General features: G+C 48.6%; 1 protein-coding gene across 1 annotated transcript in view; it reads right to left on the bottom strand.

The window, feature by feature from the left end:
* Positions 1–359: 359 nt before the first annotated feature.
* The window catches only part of GPR179 (G protein-coupled receptor 179), a 51,111-nt gene continuing 34,354 nt past the window's right edge, over positions 360–17,116 (bottom strand). The window contains exons 6-11 of the mRNA XM_063138162.1: positions 16,902–17,011; positions 14,079–14,317; positions 11,819–11,957; positions 10,443–10,548; positions 9,005–9,151; positions 360–5,843 (exon numbers count right to left, since the gene is read on the bottom strand). Coding sequence (XP_062994232.1) covers positions 360–5,843; positions 9,005–9,151; positions 10,443–10,548; positions 11,819–11,957; positions 14,079–14,317; positions 16,902–17,011 — 6,225 coding nt within the window. The remainder of the gene's footprint in view (positions 5,844–9,004; positions 9,152–10,442; positions 10,549–11,818; positions 11,958–14,078; positions 14,318–16,901; positions 17,012–17,116) is intronic.

Below are 17,116 nucleotides of genomic sequence, written 5' to 3'. Positions count from 1 at the left end.
TTGGAAACTTTAAGGGATGCAGGCAGGGGTCTGTATGCTACATGTTTACGCACAGAGAACAGAACGTGCAGAGTTCACAGCTAGCCTGGGTTTTCTGCAAATGAAGGCAGGAAGGTAAAACGTTTTCTCCGATTACAGCAGTCCACCTGTCCGGGCGACTGCTTTAACCTCCAAGCACAATGCGCTCCCCTTAACAAGTAGGGTGGAATCATCACCAGAATTTTTAGGTGTCCTTTGTTTGTTTGTTTGAAATCCAGGCAATGGGCTAACTAATAAGCCGTTTTGCAGGGCCCACGACCAGTCATTCCAAAGAAATCTTTTTCTCAAAACCTCTAAGCAAGTCCTTAGTTGCGCCCCGTTTAGTCACAGTCCCAAGGACAGATATCAGATTTGGCTTTGCTAGGCCCCTCGCCTTCGTCGGCCTGTGACTTCTGCCCTGCTTTGCTTTTCGCCGGGGCGGCAGATGTGGCGCTCGTCGCTTCTGCCTCCCACGGACACAGCTCTGAGCAGGCTTGGCTTCTGGTTTCAGCAGAGTCTTTTCCAGCCGATGTGGGGTCAGCCGCAGTACTTTCACCTCCGCTTTTGGCCGACATGCCCACCGGTGGGCTTCTGCCTTTGCTGAAGTCTTTTTGTAACCTGGGGTCAGCAAGGCTGCGGCACAGTGGCCTATGTCCAGCCAGGCCCTCCTGTTTGCTCTGGGATCTTTGCCTGCTGACCATGGGCATCTCCGTCCCACTGCTGTGTGTTGTGTGTCTTTCATTCTTAGCGGGCAGCACCGTTCCTGCTTCCCACGGACAAATCTCCTCTTTGGGGGATGCTTCCGGTTGACTAGTTTCCCAAGGGCAGAGCTCGCTCTTCCTGCTTTCGGCACTATCAGACTTCTTTGAAGAAGCGCCAGCGGAAGCGCTGGTTACCGAGACTTCCGCAGCCTCTGTGCTCTCCCACGGACACACCGATTCTCGACAGCTGGTACCTTTCTCCAGGGCTTTGGCCGTTTTTACAGGGCCTTTAGGACCTGCTTTCCTAGCCCCTTCAGAAATGCCAGCCACAGCCTTACTGAATGTCTCTAGCGGAGCAACCGCCAAATCCCAGGCACACACGTCAGCTTTGGCGGGAGCTTCAATGACCTGTGTTTCCCATGGACAGACTTCGGCTTTTAGACGTGCGAGAGTGTCCGATTCCACAGAGTCAACCTTGGACAGGTCTAAACTTTTGCTGCTGGGTTTGGCCGAGAGCTCGTCAATATCTTTGCGAGGGGATGCTAATCCTGGATGGCTACGGGTCTTCTCTATCTTTTTAGAGATAGTTTCTCCCCCAACTTTCATCCAGCCTGAGCTTTTCAGTGTTTGGCCTTTCGAAGCTCTACTTACTGCCCTTTCATTGGCTGGTGCTGGGGCTGCCTTCAGGGTGGGCGTCTCCATTTTGCCACCGGCATCCTCTTCCTCGACTTCCCAAGGACACACCTCTGCCCTCAAGCTTTCAACGCTGTCCGATTTCTCGGACCCAGCTTTGGGCAGGTCTGGACCTTGGCTGTTCAGCAGTTCCAGGCTCTCCCAAGGACAAACAGATTCTCGTGGGCTGCTCACGTTCTCCTCTCTCTTCAAACGTCTTGTCATAGATGTGGTGCTTGTTTCATCGCTGGAAACCCGGCCCTTATCCTTCCTCTCAGGTGGTCTTTCAGCTACTGCCCACGGGCCTCTTTCAGCATTACTGTCTGTCTGGAGTTCCTGGAACTCCCACGGACAAACCTCAGCTTTTAGACTCTCAACGCTTTCAGACTTTTTGGAACTGACCTGCAACAGATCTAGACTTCGGGTGCTTTTGGCAGGAGGTTTCTCAAAATCCATACTCTCCCAAGGGCAGACGGACTCTTGGTGGCTTTTTGACTTCTCTATTTTCTTAAATGCTGTTTCTCCCCCAGCTTTCTTTGTGTCTGGACTTCTCAGGGGTGGCTTGCCTTTCTTCCCTTTTGAAGCCCCAATAGGGTCCTGCCTGAACTTCCCTCTTTCAAAGGGGGCCATGGCTGCCGTCCACGGGCACATTTCTATCGTGCTACTCTCTTCCTCTTCTGCGGTTTCCCATGGACAAACCTCTGCCCTTAGACTTTCAGCGCTATCAGATTTCTTTGAGCCAGCTTTGGACAGGGCTGGACTTTGGGTGCTGGACCTTGCCCAAGGTTCTTCAAGCTCCATGCTCTCCCATGGGCAGATGTCCTCTCGTGAGGTGCTCAGCTTCTCCATTGCTTTAGAGAAACCCACTGGGGAGGCACTGCCATCGCTGCCCTTTCTCAAGACAGTTTCTTCAGCCACTTCCCATGGACAAACCTCCGCCTTTAAGCTCTCAGCACTGTCGGATTTCTTGGAAGGGATTTTAGACAGGCTAGGTTTAACAGACGGTTCACTGGGATCGACACTTTCCCAAGGGCAGAGAGACTCTTGAGGGCTGCTCATCTTCTCGGTTGTTTTAGAATGGCCTGTTTGTTTCAGTGGAGTCATCCTAGGACTGTCAAGAGCCCCAGCTCCCTTCAGTGTTGGGCTCTTATCTACTGGGCTTTCAGGCATCTCCCATGGACATACATCTGCCTTGGTACTGGGCTCTGTTTCCTGACTTTCCCATGGACACACTTCTGTCTTGAGGTTCTCAATACTACTGGATTTTCTAGAGCCTACTTTAGATAGGCCTGGAGTCTTCACACTAGGTCCAGATGAGAGGTCATCAATGTCCACGGTTTCCCAAGGGCAAATGGGTTCTCGTGGACTGCTCACCTTCGCTGGAGGTTTAAACACGTTGTCTCCAGTCCTTTTTGTTGGTTCATCTATACTTTGTCTTGAGGAGCTTTTATCCGAGGGAGCCAGAGGCACTTCCCAGGGGCAGATTTCTGCTTTGGTGCTGACTTCAGCCCTCTCGGTTTCCCAAGGACAAACAGTTGCCTTCTGGCTTTCTGTGCGGTCTGATTTCTTTGAGCTGCCTTTGGAGCGGTGGAGGCTCTTGGGCTTAGGCCTGATAAATGAATCCTCACTACCTGTGACCAGCTCTCTTTTCCCATTGGTTCCTTTCTTCTCCTCTTTGGAGACCGCACTTGCATCCTTTTTAAGTTCTTTTGTTGTTGTTGGGGTTTCATCACTCTCCCAGGGACATATGGCTGTCTGAATTTCCGAGTCTGCCTCTTGTGCTTCCCAAGGGGCAATCTCTGCCTTCTTGCTCTGGGAGCTATCAGACTTCTTTGAGCTTGTGTTTCTCGGGTCGCTGGGTTTCATCAAAGCATCCTCCGATTCAATGTCCTCCCAGGGACAGACAGAGTCATGTTGTCTGTTGTCCTCTGGTGATGCCTTCATTGTAACACCCTTGGAAGGTGCTCCTTCAACCTGCGTCATCCCTCTTTCCGATGGGGATGAAGCCACTTCCCAGGGACACACTTCAGCCGTCTCAGTTTCCCAAGGACAGACCTCCACCTTCTTACTCTTCCCACTGCTTGATGCCTTCAAAGTGACTTTGGATAGTTCTGGCATTTGGGCAGCAGGTTTCGTGGGAGAAACTTCAGCACTTGCATTCTCCCAAGGGCAAACAGAGCCTCGCTGACTGCTCTCTCTCTCCAGTTTCTTAGACAGAACATCTCTGGTATCCTCTGAGGGTGGACTTTTGGGTTTTTTGCCTTCAACCCCTCCTGAATCCGCTCTCGATTTCTCCGGCAATATGTCACTTATCTCCCAAGGGCATATTGATGCTTTGATGTTTGCATCATCATCTAATTTCCTCTGAGTCGCTGTTGGTGTTTCCATTGGAAAAGCCTCTCTCAAAGCTGTCCCTTTCTTGCATTCTTCCAAACGCTTCTCTTTGCCTTCTTTTGCTGTCTCATCCCCTGGGAAGGCGCTGCTGATTTCCTGGGACTGTGGGTCAATTCCTTGTGTGCCAGCTGGGATGTCTGCCACGTCCCAAGGACATGCCTCTGCTTTCTTGCTGTCTGTCTTCAAAACCACTGGAGGAAGGCGGGCAGTTTTATCCTCTCTGTTTTGATCCTCCTCGATGGTCTCCCAGGGGCATACAGATCCTCGCTGGCTATTGGCCCTTTCCAGCCTGATAGGGGAGATCTCTCCAGCACTTTTGGATGCCATTCTTTCTGTGCTGCTTGCTGTGCCCTGCACAAAGCCATCTTGGCTCACCTCCCAAGGGCAGACCTCAAGTGCTTTGCTCGGGCTGGGAAGTGCTTCTGCTGCCGCCGCTGCCTCCTCCTCATCCCAAGGGCAGATGGTTGATTGTTTGCTGACTACTTTTGCCCTGCTCTCCCTAGGGCTCTTGGACATTACCTGTTGCCTTGATGACCCTCCAACAGAAGTCAAGGCTGCATCTGCCAATTTAGGTTTTTCACTCTTCCCCCCTGCGTCTTTCTCACTTTTTCTTGGGCTTGCTTCACTGTCTTTTCTTGCTCTTATGCTTGTCTTTATCCTCGAGCGATTGAATGCCTTAATGGCCAGACTTATGCTTTTCATGGAGCTTTTGGGTATGGAGATCTGAGGGCTTTGGGATTGTTTCTCAGGGGAGCTCTTCTGGCTGTCCGACTCGCTCGCTTCTGGGTCTTTCTTGCTTGAAACGGGCACTTCCATGACCTCCCAAGGGCAGACTTCTGCAGCAATGGAGGCCAGCCTGGTCAGTCCCGCCGGGGCAGAAGGTGGCATACTATCTTCTACGTGCCTTGTCCTTTCCATCTCAGCCTTTGCCGGAGACTCCTCTGTTTCCCCCGGATGCGTGTTTATCATCATTGGACCGTCTTCGGGGTCTCTCTTGTGGGACGGGATGGAAGGCTGCGTTTGGTCCTGAGCATCCCAAGGCGCAATGTCTTGCCTTTCGAGGCTGTGAACCAAACTTTGCTGCCTGACAGGGGGTTCCGGTGGTGTCCTCTTGCTGCCATGGTGTCTCTTCCCAGGCAAATCAGAGGTGTTGATGCTGACACTTCTGATAGGGGCATACGTGACATGTTTTTGGGACCTGCTTTCTGAGGGTGTTGATGGGGCTGTCGCAGCTTCCCATGGGCATACAGTGTCTTTGCTGGAGCTGCCATCTTCCAGAAGGGAGCTCACGGTTCCTTCTGATGTGTCGTCTGCCTGTAGCTGTTTCCCTGCTGCAACGTCAGTAATCTCAGTGCACCCAGAGACCTCCGTTTCCATTGTGGAATCTTCCGCAGCCACTCTCCTCTCTTTGGCTTGGGCTAGTCTACTGCTGTCTTCTAAGTAGGCCCTGCTAGTTAGCAGCAAGGCCTTTTCTTTGGCGCTGGTGACCACGCTGAGGGATTTCTGCAGAGGCGAAGGCTTCGGGTGGAGAGGCTTCTTATCCGCCAACAGGTTGTGAGCGCTGGCTGACTTGTAAACCAGAGGGGCCGAGTCATCGAGAGAGTCGCTGTTGGATCTCTCTGAGGCCTTCTTGGCTAGTTTTTTCCTCATCAATGAGTCCAGCAAAGGAGCTTCTTTGCAACTGTCGTGCCTGGTTGGCAGGTTGTTCTCCTTGGCGTCCCTCGTGTGATCGTAGGTGCTGTGGGACTTCTTTAGCGACAAGGCCACCTTACGCTTGGAAGAGGACTCCTCTTTCAGTTTGACGCTTGAGCTGCCGGAGTCCAAGTGCCTCCGCTTGTAGGAGCCAGACCGACTCCCGCTCCCTCCTCCCACAGACCCGTCTTTCTCCTCTTTGCTGTACTGCCGGGACATAGACTCTGGGATCTCAGTGATGCGCCTCATGAGGGAGCGGCCTAGGCCCCTCTTTGAACTTCTCTTCTTCTGAAGGTGAGGGTTGTTGGCCGTCATCTTCTTGGTCTTGTGAACCTCCAGTTGCGTGTAAAGCTTTTTCAGTTCATCCTACATGTTATGTGCAGCGGGGAGGGGGGGCAGTGCGGTGGAGGGTGGGGAACAGAGAGAAAGGAGGGAGGGAAAAGAAAAGAAAACACTTATTCAGTCAGAAGCATAGTGGCAACGGTTGTGTTACCCCGTGGATGGGATGTCAACACTGCTGGGTTTATAAATGCGTAGCCCTCTTGATCTGTTGCTTGATCTACATTCTTAGGATGATCCTTTACACCAGGGGTAACAAATATTAAGGGCCATGGGGTCCCCCATTCCATGCTGCTGCTGTATGGCCTTCCACCTGGAGGGGGGGCAGTTGGGTTATGGGAAGGAGGCCAGGGAAAGATTGGGAGGGGGCGATGTGGTCTATGTTACCTAGCTCGGCTCTAAGTTAGGAGATCTTCCCATGACAAGAGAATAACCGTCCCAAGTTTCCTCACACATAAGAGCCAGTTTGTTCATTCTCTGCACTGGGATTGACTTTGGAAACTGGTGACGGACCCTTTTTTAGACCCAGTATTTGATCCGATAGAATCATAGAATAGTAGAGTTGGAAGGGGCCTATAAGGCCATCCAGTCCAACCCCCTGCTCAATGCAGGTCTACTAACCCCAAAGCGAAGAGGAAGCTTATCTCAGTTGCTGATGGGGGTGGGGGGCAGGGAGAGAGACGACAGGTTCAGATCCATTCCTCTTTGCCGTTAACAGCGGCTTCAGGCGTGTGATTTAGATCGTGGAAAGTGCAGTGGCAGAAAGGGTTAAATTGGGGCCATTGAACCTCCGGCCCGTGAGGCAAATCTGGCCCTCCGAGATTCCCCAGGTGGCCCCCTCTCCGCCCCCCTGATCACTGATGGTTTGCTTTGGCATGTTCCCCCTCCCTTCATTCTAAAAGGTTGAAATGCCTCTCCTAAGGCTTCGCTTTAAGCTAAAATTACAATGGCATTTTTGGCCACGCCCCTTTTGACTTTGGCCCCACCCACCATTGGAATGCGCACCCCCCCCCCCGAGACCTTCTCTGAAATGGAATCTGGCCCCCAGGCTGAAAGAGATTAAACACCCCTGGTTTAAGCCCTCAGCGCCCATCCCGGGAGACGAGGGTGCTTATATCACTTTGTGTCGGAGTCCAACTTCTGGCAGAGGATAGGACTTGATAATCCGCAGTGCACTCTTGCGTTCCCACCCGTGGCCTCGATATATATCTGCTTGACTGGAATGGAAGTGCTTCTGGGGCTGGAATGCCCGGCTCCCCTGCTCATTGCACGTATTTGTATGAGCTGGGCCTACGCACATCCATCCATACGTCAGCATGCTACACCCACGCGATCCATCACTCCCCCCATGGATCACATGGATGAGACATTCATGTCTACAAATGTGCACACGTAGCCCCTGGCTCATACAAAACTTTCGATTATAGATGTGCATAGAACTCAAGACATGCTCACACACTTCACTAGGTTAGGGTGACCAACTGTCAGGATTTCCCCGGATTTGTCCTGGTTTTTGTTCTTTCCATGGTGTCAGGGGATTTTCTATAATTTTCAATAATGTCCTGGAATGACACACCTTCCCCTTTAAGGCTGCCATTAGCATGGCAGGAGGGAATGACATGCTTTCTTGAGGCACATCATTCCCCCACCCCGAGCTCCAATTGAGGTCTTAAAGGGGAAAGTGGGTCATTCGTGGACATTATAGAAAAGGCCCCAATTGGAGTGGATGGTGGTGGTGCAGAATGAAATCCTTTCCCCTCCTCCACTCCAGTCGGGTTCTTTAAGGTGGCGGGGGAATAACGTACTTTCTGCAGGACTCAGAAAGCTGCTTCCCCACACACACACTAGGTGTCCTCTTTTTTGGTTTCCCAAATATGGTCACCCTACACTAGGTGTGAAGCATACATGCTGGAACAGCATGGAAAAACCACCCCAATGTATATCAGGCCAGCTTTATATTCACCTGGTTCGCATGTAACAACATACCATTGGTTTAGAGCCATTTGCCAGGGATGTGCGGGTATGCTGCCTGCAGCACCCACATGCACCTCGTCCGCTTTTCAGCATAACCCATGATTGGCTCTATCATAGATTGTGCAGTGGGATGTGCAAACCCGGACCACTAGTGTTAATCGCTGGGTTGTTTAGCCCCTAAACCATCCAGTGGTTCGGTTTCACACATCACATTGCACAACCGACGAAGGCGCTGATAGTGGCTTGTGCTGTAAGACAGAAAAGGCGGGTGTGCTGCATGCGTCCCCAACAACCCATCAGTTTAAAAACCAATGGTTTGCTTTTGTGTGTGAACAGCCCCATTGCGTCAGACTGCTGGTCCGTCTAGCACAGTATTAATTGACAACTCTGGTAGCTCTCCAGTGTTTCAGACAGAAGTCTTAATTCTAAGCCCTACCTTGGAGATGCAACAGAAACCAACAAAATGGCAAACCCCATGAGGAATGCCACCCCCCCCCCAAAAAACCCCCAATGGGGTTGGCCAAAGGGGTGTTTTACTCCACAAAACTAAACCGTTCTGACACATTTCAGACTCCATACAGGTCCTTCTTCAGGGAAATTCTGTGTGACCAAATTCGATTATGCTTATTCTACAAAACCCTACAAGTGTTCCAAAACATGTTGTAACTGCTTATTTTTGTGGAATGAAATGCCTCTTCTGCCTACCTTGGAAATGCCAGGAAATGAACCTGAGACCTTTTGGATGCTAGTAAGTGTTCCCGTCCCTCCTATGCACGACAACTTTCACAACTTAGGGTGCAATCTTATGCACTGTTAGACAGAAAAAAGTCCTGCAACTCCCAGCATGGCTGGAGCATTCTGGGAGTCGTAGGACTTTTTTCCCCTTCTAAACATGCATAGGGTTGCATTCCTAAGCTCAGTCTGCGTACCAAAAGGAGCCAGTTACGCGATCACACACAAGCATTGTTAATGACTGAGCGCTACCACCACCAGCCCTTAGTTTCTCCCCATAGCCAAAACCCAACAAGAAACATGAGGCTCAGTCTCATTAAACGTTGACCTTCTCCACCCCACCCTTCCTTGATCTGAATGTATTTGCCATTGCGGGGTGATTTTTTTTTGGCTTCAGGAGAAAGACTGCAAAAGGCAACTCTTACTCTGCACAGTTTCTGGCATAGCTAGCGTCAAAAGAAGGTCCTGAGTGTTCCACCCACCCGAATGTCATCGGGGTCAAGGCTGTGCTCGCTCCATGCGGAGGTGATGCTGTTGTTCAGGTAGGAGCCCGAGCGCCTCATGTCCAGCTCGTCCTCATACACCTCAGTGGCAATTTCCTCCCGCAAGGGCGACCCTGCGTGCAGGAACTACGGGGGCGACATGGAAGGGAGGAGGCTGAATTTCCTTCAGGAGAACATTACGGTAACATCGATCTTACATTTCTAGCCTGCCCCATCCCTAGGGCTCAGGGGGTGGCATAGAGGCTGAATTGGGGGGGGGAACACCTCCTCCCCACTCTAGATTAGGGCCATTCAGTTAAATTGATAATATATAGTCATGACAAACAGAAGATAGTACATTTTGTGCAATACATGATTGACATGGTCGCACGAGACAACAGCCCACCGTGGCTTGTTTTATTTATTTATTTCATTTATATCCCACATTTTTTTTCTCTCCAAGGAACCGAAGGTGGAGTACATAATCCTCATCCTCTCCATTTTGGTCCTCACAACAACCACCCTGTGAGGTGAGTTGGGCTGAGAGTGTGTGACTAGCCCAAAGTCATCCAGTGTGCTTCTATGGCTGAGTGGGGACGAAAACCTGGATCTCCTGATTCCCAGTCTGACACTCTAGCCACTACACCACACTGGCTGTTTTAGGGTTATTTGAGGGTTATGTAAGCCTCAAGCAACCTATGCTGCCTGGGTTCGCACAACACAACCTATGGCAAGCCTGGAGCCTGTGAGCACCCAACATGACACAACACCCCCTGGGTAAATTAACCCATATTGGGTTCTCATGTCATGTGAAAGCATTATGGAATTCATTATCACAGCCATTGTCACAGAAGGTTTTAATAAGAGTTAATGGTTCATCTCTGGTTGTTAGCTGTAATTAGGGATAGACAGACCAATCTATTTCCAATCTGTCCATTTTGCATGTATTCATAAATTGGTTCTGTCCTGTTTTTGAATCAAATCTGCAATTTTTCTCAACAAAAACCAGTATGAAAACACGCATAATCTTCACCATATTTTACTCCAGAATTGGCTTTTGTGTATACATCTCCGAGAGTATGCACTTTTGGGTACATCTGCATGTCCTGCCTCTTCCAGGTTAGGTGTGGGGGCTCAGAGAGCCATTCCCAAGGCCCTTCAAATCCTGGATCCAGCACTGATGCCATAACAACTTTGCACAGTCAATGTGCCACAAATATTTAGCTGTTGTTCACAGAAGAAAGTTTAAAATTTATGACCTTTAAAAGTTTCATATGCCAAAAAGGCAAAATAGAAAAGGAAACTTGAAATGAATTTGGCTTAAAAAACCACCATGACCAGAGTTTCACGATTTTTAAAGCTTGCCTTATGACTTACTTTTGGGGGCAGGAAAGAGACCCAGTTCTTAATGTACTTGAAGGATTCTGTTGGTTCATACCTTTGGGATGAAAAGAAGCGCCAGTGTCATTGTGGTGGTGACATGCGTGTGAATGAAAAACAGCAGCAATGTCCAATCCGGGTGTAAGGAAGGAACCATTGAAAACCTAAAGCCGGAATAGTTGTGGTGGGGTGGATTGGAGAAAGAAAGAAAGAAAGAAAAATGGTTAGGGGAGTTAGAGATGTATTTCAGGGGTGCTAAAAGGCTGATATTACAACACTGGAAAGAGACATGTTCACCTCCTATAATGCAGTGGATTAAAGAACTTACAACGCTTTTAACAGATACTTATTTGGGTATTTGGTCTGCTTTTGCTGAAGTTTATGTATAATTCTTGGAAAGTGTTTTTACTGTCAGAGATGAGAAGTGTGTGTGGGAATTTCTGCTTCATGTGCCAAAATCACTTGGCTGGCTGGAAGCAGGCAAATACTTGTTTGTTCCAACAGACCTTTGGAGAATAATCTGGTCCTCCATCTATGTTAAGGTCTTGTAAAATTGTTGTGTGTTTTAAATGTTTAATGTTTTAATATTGTATTTTTAATATATATATATATATATATATATATATATATTATTTTAGTTTTTGTACATTTCTTTTCCTAGGTTTAAAATGTATATGTTTTAAATCTTGTAAGGCCACCTTGAGGCCCAGTATTGTGCAAAGGGATAATAATAATAATAATAATAATAATAATAATAATAATAATAATAATAATAATAATATGCCTCTCAGGGCCAGCCCTGCCATTAGGCAAATTGAAATGGTTTCAGGCGGCATTTGCTGGAAGGCAGGAGAGAGCTGTAGGCCCTGTGGCCTGGCCTGGCCTTCGCCCCCTAAGCAAGTCTACTGTCTTCAAGTGTTGAAGTAAGATTCCATTGCCAATCCAGTTGGCTTTTGTACATGGAATGGAAGTGGCTGCCTCAGGTGGCAGACTGTTTTTGGCCAGCCCAGATGCTCTTTGACTTGGGTAGGTGTGGGGCACCAATTCCTGCTCCGCCTCCGGCCACAAAATGTCTGGCCCTGGATTTGAATAAGAATTAACACAGGAGGAACCGTCAACCAGGTAAATGCAACAAACAAGGACCATGAAAAGTGAATTTGCAGAGCTGTTATAATCGTTTATACATATAATGCTGAATCTTCATACAATTATTGCTAAATACTTACGTCACGTATATGAGTAGCACGCTCAATGGGCTACGCAATTCAATACATAATATACAGAATACCAAATACCTGGATTTGACCCAGGGGTTACCTGGCTAACCATTCACACTTACAGCCCTTACACTATACCAAACCGCATCCATCTCACACGCTCAAGGCATAACTGCCCTATGTCTCGTCACGACCACAGTCCTTTGTCCATCCTCACCTGACGATGTGAAAGGCCGTGGAAGTGATCAACTCGTTGTGGAGGGCGATGCCCATATAGCGAGGCTCGTGGAAAGCAGAAGGGACTGTCCGCGTGGCGTAGCAGAGGAAACTCCCCCAGAGCAAGAACAGCATCTCAGCTGGACAGCGAAAGAGAGGAGGAGGAGGAGAGATGACTAATTCCCCATGTAGTGTTCTTGCCTTCAACCTCTTTTATCCTTTTCAGCCCTCCCAGTGGCTAATTTCTTTTAAAAGATGGGGGGGGGGGCTGCAAACAAAACCTCCTCCCCAGGGCTGCCTCACCTCTGAGCTCAGAATGTTGGAGGCTGACAGGGGTCACTCGGAGATCTGGGAAGGGGCACTTTGGGCATGCTCAGAGGCACTAGCTCTTAGGACACACAGGAAAAATACCGACTTAAGGTGTGATGTGGGAGATTTGGGCATCAGAACCTTCCCTCAGCCTCTAAAATGGATTCTAGGCAGTTACTGACAAGTCCCATTCAAGTTAAGTCGGGACGCGCTCTTCTGTTCCATCAGTGCCTGCGACCTCACATATACCTGGATATCACTCAGGTGACAGCTCAAAGCTGAATGTGTGAATTGCTACCATTGTTTACTTGGAGTCAGAGTAGCGTAGTGGTTAGAGTGTTCGACTGGGATTCTGGAGACCCGGGTTCTAGTTCCCACTTAGTCATGAAGCTCACTGGGTGACTTTGGGTCAGTTACAGACTCTCAGCCTCACAGGGTTGTTGTTGTGAGGATAAAATGGAGAGGAGGAGGATTATGTATGCCTTCTTGGAGCAAAGGCAGGATCTAAATGTAACTAAATAAATTTTACTGCATTGTGCATGTGTGGCAGTGAGGCCTTGCCGTGAGGCCTTGCATTAGGAAGTAAGGGTGGTGGGGGGCAGAGAGCGAGAGAAGGGGGAAAAGTGGTGGGTGGGGGAGAGTCATTTAGTGGGTGATTGTGGGGTGCTGTTTAGGAGGGAGGGGTGATGGGCGTTGGTGGAGAAGATAGGGGGGAAGAAGAGGGGGGTGAGGAAAGGGTGGGAGTCAGGGTTAGAACCAGAGAGGGATGGGATCTGGGGTTAGGAGGGAGGAAGTGTGGGGTTGGGGGTTAGGATAATGTACAGGAGATAAAGAAAGAAAGATAGTATTAGGGGAAATGTATCTAAGGGGATATAAAAGCCCCTGCATGTGATGTTTGATTACAGGAGAGGTCAGGTGTAGTGTGAAGCAGACCTCTTCAATACTGGGTTGTCGTTTTTAAAGGAAATAAGGTGCTGCTGCTCTGTCATCACCTGGTACTGGGGAGAAGGGGAGGTAGCAGAGAGGGAAAGTGACCAGGTAATGGGCAAGGAACAGGTCAGTCCTTTTCTCTTTCTCTCTCTTCCGTCCTTCCTTCCTTCCAACACTTTTTACAGACGTCATTGGGCTGCCCAGTATACTAAATATCCTCTGTACAAAGTTTGTCTAAAAGAAAAAGGAACCAACTTATTTGTTTCTTTTCCCACTGCCTGAGAAGAGGATGGGGGATGGGGAGAGTGAGTAACCCAGGGTGGTCACAAGAGAAAACCAGAGCAGCTGGGCAGTGTGAGGGGGAGGGAGCGGGATGCTCAGGACTGTGTGCCTGGGACCTCCCGCGGGCATCTTTCCGAGGGCCTCCTCAACTCTGGCAGCACCACTGCTGAGGAAAAGGCCCTGGCCCGTGCTCAGAAGAAGCTTTCCTGCTACAGCCAACTGCGGCTCAGCCTGTGCCTCCGGCCTACTTATCACTTTCCCTTGGTGGGAGGGAAGGGGGCAGGAAGGTAGGACAGTGCGGGAGACCTCAGTAATCTTCTTGTCTATACTCCTGAATCTCCCACTAGAAAAGGTATGTATTATTGCATTTATATCCCCCTTTTTTCCTCCAAGGAACCGAAGGTGACGTACATACCTCATTTCCATTTTATCCTCACAACCACCACCCTGTGAGGTGGGTTGGGCTGAGAGTCTGTGACTGGCCCAAAGTCACCCAGTGGGTTTCTATGGCTAAGTGGGGACTAGAACCCAGATCTCCCGACTCCCAGTCCAACACTTCAGCCGCTATACCACACTGGCTCTCACACACCACACTGGTGGTGGTAGTAGAAGCTGGGAGGAAATTGTTTGCCCCTAATCAGGAGATAGTGCAAAATGCATGCAATACTACCACCACCACCGCCCACTTCCACATATTCTGGGACTGAGCCCTGCCATGTGGTGAAGCATCAGGTCCTTACCCACAACCATCATGTAGTCCCAGCGATCGTGGTCACAGATGTAAAACTGGAGGCCCCTGGTGGTCTGGGAGCGGACCACCAGTGGGATGTTCTTCTCTATGTTCTCCAGCATTCCAACTGTCCAAGCGGCTAAGAACCAAAGCACCAAGAGCAAGATCAAGGCCAGCATCTTCAGGACCCGCACACTGGTCATGTACGGGACTCGCTGGGCCGTGCGGGAGAGAAAGACCTTTAAGACCCTGTGGGAGAGGAAGGCAGAGGTGGTCTGAGGAGGAAGATGACAACAAGGATATACTCTAACTAGGTGCTCTCTAGATGTGTTAGACTACATCTTCCATCACACCCAGACAGCACTACTGAGTTAGACAAAGGGCGCTGAAATGCATAGCAGCTGAGATTATCTTGAGAGGCCCTTCTTTGGATGGCCCCACTGAATGGGTGGCTTCTAAGCAGAAGGCCTTTTCAGTGGTGGCACCCTGGTTGTGACATGCCCTCCACAGAAACACTTGCTTGTTGCCTATGTTGTGGCCTTTTGGGTGCCAGTTGAAACCCTCTTATTTTCCCAGATTTTTTAGTCTTCTAGATTTAAAAACAAAACAAAAAGCATTAGTATATTTTTAGATCTTTGTATTGCTGCAGGCTTTTAATCTGATGTCCGCTCTGGTTTTATTCTGTGTTAAACATATGGTTTTTATATTATGTTTTACTATGTTATTGTACATTATGGTTTTAATTTTTGTTTTGTGAGCCACCCAGAGAGCTTCAGTGATTGGGCAGTATAAAAATGTAATTGATTAAGAATTAAATAAAACTTTTTTTTTTTCATAGCTGAGGTACTAGAAGGAGCCTGGCTGGCCACAAAATCATGCAGCACAAAATAAACTTCTGAAAATCATTTGTCACCAGATGTTGGGTTGGCTACTAGTACGGTTGGATTTTTTAAAAGGTTCATAGAGGAAAAATCAAATAACTATAACAACCAAAAAGCAGAACTTCCATGTTCAGGAGCAGGTAAGATATGTGATGGATACCAGCTGCTGAAGGCAAACAATAGAGTGTCTACCAGCATCTTGCCTGCTTTCTGGTGTCTTAATTAGTCAACAGACATTGGCTGAATGCAAACATAGGTTACTTTAAAAGGGAGCTCACTTGCTTTGGAACCATGTTCATTGGACTTCGGTCAGGCACACAGTCTTCTCGCTCCAAATGGAGCTTGGGAGAAACTCACTGTTCCTGTTTGCTGCAGATTAGCTATGTACAGTGCTGACTGGTGGGAATTGGTGAAGGCATTCAACCACTCTCTCCCCAAAGGTGTTTTTTAGCCTTTTAAAAAATCTCTTTTTTGGAAAGAGAAAAAAGGATGGAGGAGAGATGAATATACATTTAATTAAATAAACATGCATTTGGTGCTTTAAAAATAGCCCACCTGAAGAATGGGGAGAGACTGCTGAAATCAGCATTTAATTTGCTGGCCTGTGTATCCGTCAAATGAGTTGCAAAGGCAGGGGAAAGCTGAGCCCAAGCCAAGGAAGAAGAAAGTGCAGTGGGCCCTGACCTATATTTATGCATCCTTAAACTGGTTTGATAGTGACTAGGGGTCTAGCAGACTTTTCAGCACCCTCACCAAGCTACAGTTCCCAAGATTCTTTGGGGGAAACCCTGTAAGTCAAAATGGCATAAGGCCAGGATAGGTATAATGTTATTTATTTAATATTAAAACATTTGTATCCTACCCTATATCACTGGGGTCGCAGGGCAGTGTACAGATAAAATGTAAACATGAATATGCACAGCTAAAAAGTATTAAATTGTTAATAAGTTAAAACCATACAACATTTTTAAAAGCAATGAAAGCAATCAAAAACAATTAAAACTATGTGTGACCATGGAGAATTTAGCCCTCGAGGCTTTGATAAAGAGCCATGTTTTAACTTGGTGCTGAAATGAAGCCAGTGTCGGCCCCTGACAGGCCTCCAAGGGGAGGGTATTCCACAAGCGGGGGTGCCACAACAGAGGAAGCCCTCTCCCACACCCCACCATGTCAGTGGGACACGAGGGCTCCTCCAACAGATCTCAAATCTTGGGCAGGCGTATATAGGGAGAGGCGCTCCCTCAAGTACCGAGGTCCCAAGCCTTTTAGGGCTTTGAATGTCATTGCCAACAGCTTGAATTCTGACTGGAAGTGTATAGGCAGCCAATGCAGTTCTTTTAAGACCGGTGTTAGATGCTCTTTATAGGATGTTCCAGTGAGCAGTCTAGCTGCAGCATTTTCCACTAGCTGGACTTCCGAGTCGTCTTTAAGGGCAGCCCCACATACAGTCCATTGCAGTAATCATAACTATATATAGTATAGTTATGTGAGTTTCTCTGGGGCATCTCACAGACCACTGTTGGAGGCATTATACTTTGGTCTTACTTATGTAAGCCAAGATTCAGAGTGAATATTGTCAGCTGATTCCCTCTACTTGTTCCTTTTCATAGAATCATAGAAAAGCAGATTTGGAAGGGGCCTACAAGGCCTTCTAGTCCAACCCCCTGCTCACTGCAGGAATCCACCCTAAAGCATCCCTGACAGGTGGTTGTCCAGCTGCCTCTTGAATGCCTCTAGTGTGGGAGAGCCCACAACCTCCCTAGGTAACTGATTCCATTGTTGTACTGCTCTAACAGTCAGGAAGCTTTTCCTGATGTCCAGCTGGAATCTGGCTTCCTTTAACTTGAGCCCGTTATTCTGTGTCCTGCACTCTGGGAGGATTGAGAAGAGATTTTAAAAACAGCAGCAACAACAACAACAACGTTTCACCGCTCCTCTCCAAATATTCTTACCTGTACAGTTTGAGAGTGATCGTTCCATAGACGATGGCAAAACCCAGCATGCGCACCCAGCGGAGGACGATGCAGCGGAAGATGCTTGGCTTAAAGTAGAGGATGAACACCTGCATGAAATGAAAGGGCAGGAAAGGTGACTGACGTGTGGATCGGGTCTCTTCCCCAACCCCCAGACGGGATCGTGTCACATGCATGTGTTCAAAGGACATCTG

The sequence above is a fragment of the Elgaria multicarinata genome, chromosome 11 (genome assembly GCF_023053635.1).
Source record: "Elgaria multicarinata webbii isolate HBS135686 ecotype San Diego chromosome 11, rElgMul1.1.pri, whole genome shotgun sequence".
Taxonomy (NCBI): domain Eukaryota; kingdom Metazoa; phylum Chordata; class Lepidosauria; order Squamata; family Anguidae; genus Elgaria; species Elgaria multicarinata.
This window is presented reverse-complemented; position numbering and strand designations above follow the sequence as displayed.